Genomic DNA, 9039 nt, shown 5'->3' with positions numbered 1-9039 from the left:
AACAGCAGTAAGAAGATTGTGTGAAGAGTATCTCAGTGCTGACTAGGGTTGCACCAACTGTTTTCTCATGGCTTATACTCAGAGCATTTGTTTACTATTTTAAGTGATTGCAGTTGAGGGAGTAAGAAGCACAGGTGAGAGCTATAGTGTCAAGTAGGAAATACCTTTTCAATTGGACTACAAAGATATTTCATTAGTGACTAATTAGTCACCAATAATTAATGATGATGATGACAATAATAATAATGTGTGTCATTTACTTGAGCATTTTTGTCTTCAAGCTGCTCAGTGCTTCATTGATAATAATTAACCATCAGTAATGGGGAAACCAAGGCACTCAAAACCAGCAGTGACTCACCCTAGGTACGCACTCACAGCAAGCAAGGAGTGGCAACTAGGGAATAAAAGCCTGCAGAATTTGCAGCCTGGTGCAGCAGACAGAATTGCTAACACAGCGAGACTTTACCTTTCACAAAATACTGAAGAACTCATTTTTTAAAACAATGCCATATCACAACAAAATAGTGCAAGAAAGAGTTAATAAGGTAAATCGCTGTTAAAAAAATTCTGTGGGAAAAATAACTTGAAAATGAAACTTACTGAGGGTACATATATTTTTCAAATTTTTTTTTGCTAAGTAAATGTTTTCTAAATGAGGTAAATTGATTACAACACTCTTAGCATCCATCAGTCATTTATTTTTAGTGAGTTCAAGGATTGCACCTGAAAAATAGCTTAGAGGGGATGTATAAAATCTAAATTATGTGTATATGTATTTTTTCTATTCCCTAGTGGAATCTACAAGCCCCAGTTTACTAACCACTGACAACACTCTAGAGCGCTCTTTTTTCATCCGAATGAAATCTACACTGACCAAGCGAGGAGTGCACATCAAATCATCAGGATATAAGGTAAGGGTTGCACTGCAGCATGAAATATTGACAGCTTTAAATTATGTTCATTCATGTCCCAGGGACACATTAATAGAGAAAGGAGCTATTTCGCATTTGCATATGTCTCATTCCTTTTGTTAAAGAATCATTAATACAATATTTCCAGCCTGAGGTTTGGCTTTGGTACTACACCTCTATTAAATTGATCATTATTATGATAAACATTGATGATAACAGCATGATAGCCTTCAAAAGAGCACACTTCCAGAGTAGAAGTGTATTTTACCAGAGAAGGTGAGTCAGGGTAACATCACTTTTTCCACAGTGGAAAATTACTGCTCATTTTATTAGACTATTAGTTGTCTTTGGGTTGTGTTTTTCCCAGAAAGACAGTATTTCTTCATGCAGACAGTATGCTAGAGCTATTTAATTTCACTGCCATTCTGGCTGAAGGAAACAACAAGCCCCAACAAGTACTTTTCCACCGTTTTTCTTTCATTGTCTGTCTGAGGGGCATCTGCTGCTGGGGATCATATTTGCTGAATTTCAGACTCCTTTAAGATATGAAAGTCTCTTGTTCCTTATCAGCAGTAATCTCATTTTTCTTCAGTCATATATCGCTCATAGTGCCTGTAGCTATCAGTGGCTTTGCAGTATACTAAAACTAAAAGGAATAGCACATTTTTAACATTGTCAACTTGTGGAATGAAATATGTCATCCATTAAGTATTATACAAGATAAAAGAGTCATGCAAGAAAGTAAGTCAGAGAATGAGTGTGTGTTTAAAGAAATTGCTTGTCAATGTTCATTTCAAAACTTTCACAAGCATTTTTTTCAATTTTCAGAGGAAGATTTAGAGGAACTTTGAAGTAAAATTCCCCAACTCACTTTTCCCCAAACATTCTCTGTGAATATAGCATCGGGGTAGTCTGCCTGAGCAGTGAAAATCTGGTAGAAATGTCATCTTGGCAAGCAAATGACTGAAAGTCCTGCTTTTGAATGGTGTCTGTGTCAAGATGATTAAGGTAGTTGCTAATGGAACTTTGGTCCAAATCAGTGGTTTCTTAACGCACCACAAGTTTTGATCTGTGGGCTGCTTAATTGTCAATACCTGAAAGAATGCACTCAGTACTTGTTCACACTGTCCAGTTTATAAGGTATCAAGACCAGAAGTGCACTGACAGTCTCAGGAGGAGAAAGACAAATGAATGAATGGGCAGGTCATTGAAGTTACACTAATTTTCGTTATTAGGAATGGTTCATCCAGTCTAGGCCAAACAGATATGCAGAGAACTTACTCTGCTGGATGTTTTTGCTGCAACAGGAATGAGAAAAAAAAACCGAGAATTTATCCATGGATTTTGGAGTCTTGACATGATTTGCCAAATGTAGGTGAGATAAAAAGGAAGACATGTGAGTGACTTTGTCATTCTCTCTTGGACTCCTAAGAGTGTAATGTCAGTGTAGCACCTGAATAGGACATATCTAGAAAGGTCTGACTTCACAAGGTGAGTTTTTTACTCATTACAGTTCAGTTTTCAAAATTCATAGAATCATAAGATAGTTTAGATTGAAAGGGACGTTAAAGATCACCTAGTTCCAACCCCCATGCCATCGGCAGGGACATCTCCCACTAGACCAGGTTGTGCAAGATCCCATCTGACCTGGTCTTGAATATCTGCAGTGATGGAGCATCCACAACTTTTCTGTGCCAGTGTCTCACCACCCTCATAGTGAAGAAATTTTTCATTACAGCTAATCCAAATCTACTTTCTTCCTAGTTTGAACCCATTAACCCTCGTCCTGTTACTACAAGCCATTGTAAAAAGTCCTTCCCCGGCTTTCTGGTAGGCCTCCTTCAGATACTAGAAAGCTGCAATAAGGTCTCCCCAGAGCCACTTTTTCTCCAGGCTGAATTAGCCCAAACTGTCTCAGCCTGTCCTCAAAGGAGAGGTGTTCCAGCCCTCTGATCATCTTTGTGGCCCACCTCTGGACTCACTCCAACAGATTCATGTCTTTCTTGTATTCAGAGCTCCAGAGCTGGACACAGAACTCCAGGTGGGGTCTCATGTGAGCAAAGTAGAGGAGGAAGGTCACCTTCCTTAGTCTGCTGGCCACGTTTCTCTTGGAGTTGGCTTTCTGGGCTGCGTTCATGTATTGTTGGCTCATGTTGATCTTTTCAACAACCAGTACCCTCAAGTTTTTCCCCTCAGGACTACTCCCAATCCATACTCTGGCCAGCCTGTATTTGTGCTTGGGATTGCCCCAGCCCAAGTGCAGGACCTCTCACTTGGCCTTGTTGAGCCTCATGAGGTTGGCTTGTGCCCACCCCTCCAGCCTGTCCAGGTCCCTCTGGATGGCCTCCCTTCCCTCCAGCGTGCCAGCTGTACCACACAGCTCGGTGTCGTCAGCAAACTTGCTGAGGGTGCACTCAGTGCCACTGGCCATGTCCCCGACAGAGATGTTAAACAAGACTGGTCCCAGCACTGATCCCTGAGGAATGCCACTTGTCCCTGGTCTCCACTTGGACATCAAGCCATTGACCACAGCTCATTGAGTGCGACCGTCCAGCCAATTCCTTCTCCACTCAGCAGTCCATTCATCATCCATATTTCTCCAATTTAGAGACCGGGATATTGTGCAGGACAGTGTCCAGTGCTTTGCCCAAATCCAGGTAGTTGACATCGGTTACCCTTCGCTTATCCACTCATGATGTAACTCCGTTGTAAAAGGCCACCAAATTTATCAGGCACAATTTCCCCTAGGTGAAGCCATGTTGGTTGCCACCAAACACCTCCTTATTTTCTATGGGCCTTAGCAGAGCCTTCAGGAGGATCTGCTCCATGATCTTGCCAAGCACACAGGTGAGACTCAGTGGCTTCTAGTTCCCCAGGTCTTCCTTTTTTTCCATTTTTGGACATGGGGGATATGTTTTTCCTTTTCCAGTCAGTGGGAACTTCACAAGACTGACATGACTTTTCAAATATGAAGAAAATAAAAGTGGCTTAGCAACTTCATCTCCAGTTCTTTCAGGACCCACAGATGAGTCTTGTTGGGTCCCATGGATTTGTACACCTTCAGGTTCTTTAGATGGTCTCAAACCTGATCTTCACTTAAAGTGGGTAGATATTCCTTCTCCAAGTTGCTGCCATTGCCTTCTGCAACTTGGGTGGAGTGGCTGGAGCCCTTGCTGGTGAAGCAAGGGGCAAAGAAGTCGTTCAGTACCTCAGCCTTCTTCATATCCCTTGTGACCAGGCCTCCTGTATTCTTCCAAAGAGAAAGGGCCCACATTCTCCCTAGCCTTCCTTTTATCACTGATGTACCTGTTTTTTCTTGTTAGCCTTCAAGTCCTTGACCAGATTTAATTCTATCTCGGCTTTAGCTTTCCTAATCTGATCCCTGGCTGCTTGGACAACTTCTTTGTACTCTTCCCAGGCTACCGCTCCTCACTTCCATGCTCTGTAGACTCATCTTTTTGCATCTAAGTGTGTCCACAAGCTCCATGTTCATCCAGGCAGTCCCCTTGGCATTCTTACCCGCCTTCCTCTTTTTTGGAACACGTTGTTCCTGAACTTTGAGGAGGTGGTCCTTGAATATTGACCAGCTTTCTCGGGCCTCTCTCTCCTCCAGGGCTTTATCTCATGGTACTCTACCAAGCAGATCCCTGAAAAGGTCAAAGTCCTCTCCCCTGAAGTCTAGGGTAGGGAGCTTGCTGCATACTCTCCTTCTTGCCCTAAGGATCTTGAATTCCACTATTTTGTGGTCACTTCAGCCTCAAGGCTACCCCTAAGCTTCATATTAGCTACTAGCCCCTCCTTGTTGGTGAGAACAAGGTCTAGCATAGCACCTTTTCTCATTGGTTCCCCTATTGCTTTTAGGAGGAAATTGTTGTCAATACATTGCAGGATCTTCCTGGATTGCTGTTGCTCTGCTGTGCTGTCCATCCAACAGATATTAGAGTGGTTGAAATCTCCCATGAGGACCAGAGCTTGTGAAAGCGAAGCTGCTCCGATGTCTCTATAAAGGGCCTCATCTGCTTGGTCTTCATGGTCAGGTGATCTGTAGCAGACCCCCACTATGATATCACCTTCCCCTGCCTTCCCTTTGACCCTGACCAATAAGCTTTCAGTCAGCTCCTCATCCATTCCCAGGCCAAGCTCCATGGACTCTAGCTGATCATTGATGTAGAGGGTGACATCCCTCCTCTATTCCCCTGCCTGTCTTTCCTACAGAGCTTGCATCCCTCTATTCCTACAATCCAGTCACAGGAGCCCTCTCACCACATCTCACTGATGCCAGTAACATCATAGCCCTGTAGGCATGCATGCGTCTGTAACTCCTCTTGTTTGTTCTCCATGCATTCGCACAGAGGCATTTCAGTTGGACCCCTGTTGAAGCTGGCTTACTGGCTGGAATGCTTACTGCTTGGAATCCATTATCTTGCACTTCAAATTCACAGCAGACCTTTCACTCAAAAAAAAAGACACTGTAATACCTATCATATAAATATAATTTCATTTCTCTTAGACTTGCTAATGCCTCATGGAAACACTGAAAACCGTAACTGAGATATTACAGGTAGAGCAGTATTAATTTTGAAAGTTCAAGTATCATTTTTAGACAGCTTTTCCTAGACACAAAGAATGGATAAAAGCAAAAAGTGTGATAGTCAACAAAACTGTCTGTAAACAATACACTTGTTTTTTCCAATTTTTTCCATGAGGCATCAGAAAGTCAGCAGGAGTAAGATTGCATAAACTGTGTGCAAGTCCTAGGCAGGTGTAAATATAGAGACATAGTTCCTATGCTTTTTAATAATTTCAGGGATTTTGTAAGAGTGTTTGGCCGAACTCAGCTGTGTCCAGCCATATGAATTGTACTTTGGCAGTTTTGAAAAGCATGATTACTGAAACTCTGTGTTGTCTAAAAGAAGGATTATCCACAGCCTCAGTGAACCCCAGAAAAATTGTGTATTCATTGTAGAAGAGTTGGATCATGTGAATGCCTTTGTAAGCGAGTGTTAAGACCTGCTTCGTTGAAATGTCATTCTCAGTTGGTTTATTAGACAAGCATAATAAAACTCAATGTCTATAGTGAATGTCATGCACACTTTTAGGAATCTTACCAATTTATTCATTGATTTCTGAAAGTCAGAACAACCTTAAGACTTCTAGAATTTGTTGAGGTATATATTTTATTACAATAAAGAAAGATCCATGAGCCTTATGGATATACAACTATAAGAAATTATCAAAGAGAAGAATGGTTACATAATATTGACAAAGCTCATGGGAAGAGCTGGCTAAGTTCTGCATCCTGAAAGACCTCCAGCACTTCCCCAGGAAACACTATGCCAGCTGGGGTCATGTGCAGCAGAGTTCCTGCAGGAAATCCTCATGGAGCAGGTTGACTCTGGAGCTGCTGTTTCACACCTTCAGAATACAACAGAGCACTTAATTTTCCCTTTGCAAAAAAACAAGAGCTCCTGGCTAACAGCTTCCCTTGAGCTCTTGTGTCATTGTGAGCAGGTAACATTCCTGAATCAGCATACAAACATTCATCAGGAGCGGTGTGCTGGGAACTCCGTATCTTACATGAGTCAGGTTTTAGCTCTGTCAAAGCTGTTTAGCTCCCTGTGGATTCAATCCACAGTGACAAAATTTTTCATCTTTGTGAAGTGATTTAGTTCCAAACTCTTACTAAACTCAGAGCCACATCTCCATTTTTTCCTTGCTTTGAGAACTGTTGACGAATGTTTTCTTTAGATAGCAAATGATTGAGGTGGTCCACAAGATGCTTAGCCAATTTTCAGAATGAGTGATCCCTGCCTCAGGAAAATCACATGAAATTGAAAACAGACAGAGAATGAGATTGATTAATCATTTGGGTTGATCTAGTTGGGACTAATTTTCTATCAAAAGAAATACTGGAACAAAAGCCATGCGGATAGACTTACATGTATGTATATCTCAAAGAAACCCTATTCCAAACCATTCTGACATGAGATGAACCCTGTTTATAGTCCCTTCCTGGACTGATTAAGCAGTCATGAATTATATGTAAAGATGGAGGTAATGGCCTTTTTGCTGTGAATTATATTACCTTAGAAGTCTGAAATGGGAAAGTGGTTACATGATTAATCCTCTCTCTCTCCTTGCCTTTCATTATTCTCTAGCATCCTCCTGGAATTGGATTTTCCCATTCTTAATATTGTTAGACTCAGACTTTGGAGGAAGAGTTTACATACAATGCTAGAGAGATATTCAGGGAGAAAATCTACAATCTTTAAAAAAAAAGTAAAATAAAATGTAGTCAGCTGATAAAACACATTGAAAACAAATAGAAAGAAAAAAAAAAAAGATAATTCCATTCACTGCAAAACTCAGAATGTATTACCATTACAGTTATTGTCTAAGATACGTGATGCAGACACTATTTTTCTCTGCTGAAAATGTTTTTCTGTTTAAATTTTTTTCATCAATAAAAGATAGTTTTGTATTTAATTTGAATTTTTTTTCTTTCACTCTTTTGTCTCCTTTTCCTTTTTTGTTTTCCACCAGTTGAGGGTCACAATTCTGTCCACTTAACAGTTATACCACCTTCAATGTTTCTGTTGTCTGACTTACTCGGGCATATGTCCCAGCTAATTTTAATGGAAAACTATTCAAGTCTAGTGATACATTTCCCCATCCCCTGTAGTATCTTATTGTTTCGTCATGTTGACTTTCATGTCAGATTGTGCTAGGATTTTCTTTGTTCAAACCTTCAGTGTCTGATACTGGTCTCTTGAACAAAGCAGTTTCCAGTTCATTAGCTCTGTTAATATACATCCATATCTGCTCCTCTACTATCTTATGGAGTAGCCCTCTCATATAAACTATTACAGAGGTGAGCCAGCAACCATAAGGAGATTCCCTTGTACTTTGACTGTCACCGTGACAATCCCTGAATTTGATATAACCAACATTTGTTGCCTCTTCCATCTCCCAGCTGGCAATCAACCCTTTTGGCAGTCCATCAGCAGAGTTAAGGGTAACTTAAAAATCCTTTAGGCTGTACCTTCCTACTTGGAGTGGTACTTTCTGTCAGCTGTGCTACCTAGATGCCTGCTTTGGCTATTCAGTGTCAACAAGAAACGGTCTATATGTCATGAAAATGTCAAAGTCATTGAGGTCACAAGGCAATGTGTCTACTGCAGACTTTTCAGTAACCGGAAGTAAATATAGCAGCTATCATGCCCTGAGCAAAATCTTACAGCCTTAGACTTTTGGACCTGTATTATTGAGGAAATAAATATTTGCTAAGTTAGTCAGATACTTCTACCTTGAAGTGAGGCCTTTGTGTCTTTGAAAAGTGGCTTGGGATTATGGAAAAGCACATGTAGAGTCTTTGGAGAGAAATGAAATGGACTTTGTTTCAGCTATTTGTATATGACTTTCAGGAGTTCTGAAGTCCTTTAATATGGCACACAAGTGTTGGGACTGGATAGAAGTGTAAGCCATGCATTGCTGCTTTAGAGAGTCACAGCTCTTACCAATGTCAAGAGCATTTACACCTGTTTTTCTCTCTGGTGTTCTTCACATGCAAGAGAATTGTGGAAAGTAAGCAAGCTTAAACAAACTGAGCACATTGAAATGAAGGGAGCAAAGTTATTTGCATTATTTATTAAATCACCATTAAACCTAACAGCATAATCTCTACTACCAGTGGACATACTGCATAAAAATCAGTAAACTGCTATATAAAAAAATTTGGTTTATCTTGTTTAGTTTAGAAACATTGATGTTTTGTTGCACATCTGCATTTCAGAATGGAGTATTCAAATTTATTTACCTGTGCCTCATGCATCTATTGCTGTATAAAAAAATATTTTAAATGATATTTAAATCTCCATAAAACTGTTTTCACAAATTTTTTTTTACAGTCTACATGAATTCCTCTTTTGTTTTGTGCAATGGGATATTTCTACCAACTTGTTTAAAATCAAACATTTTCTGAGAATGTGCTCTCAGCTTTTGCATTTAAAATCATGAAGTTAGGAATCTTTGAGTGTTTATTTTGAAGATAGATATCTAAATATCTTGTTGGAATTTTGCATCTATCGCAGTTCTATTATCAGACTTTTTTACAATAATCTTGCCTTTA

At 40.2% G+C, this 9039-nt stretch overlaps 1 protein-coding gene across 1 annotated transcript in view; it reads left to right on the top strand.

The window, feature by feature from the left end:
- The first annotated feature begins 796 nt into the window (after positions 1-796).
- The window catches only part of NPAS3 (neuronal PAS domain protein 3), a 62892-nt gene continuing 54649 nt past the window's right edge, over positions 797-9039 (top strand). Inside the window, exon 1 of the mRNA XM_008935188.1 lies at positions 797-911. Within this exon, the coding sequence (XP_008933436.1) occupies positions 858-911 (54 nt within the window). The 5' untranslated portion in view covers positions 797-857. The remainder of the gene's footprint in view (positions 912-9039) is intronic.

This window comes from Merops nubicus, unplaced genomic scaffold (assembly GCF_000691845.1).
Source record: "Merops nubicus isolate BGI_N331 unplaced genomic scaffold, ASM69184v1 scaffold352, whole genome shotgun sequence".
Lineage (NCBI taxonomy): Eukaryota > Metazoa > Chordata > Aves > Coraciiformes > Meropidae > Merops > Merops nubicus.
This window is presented reverse-complemented; position numbering and strand designations above follow the sequence as displayed.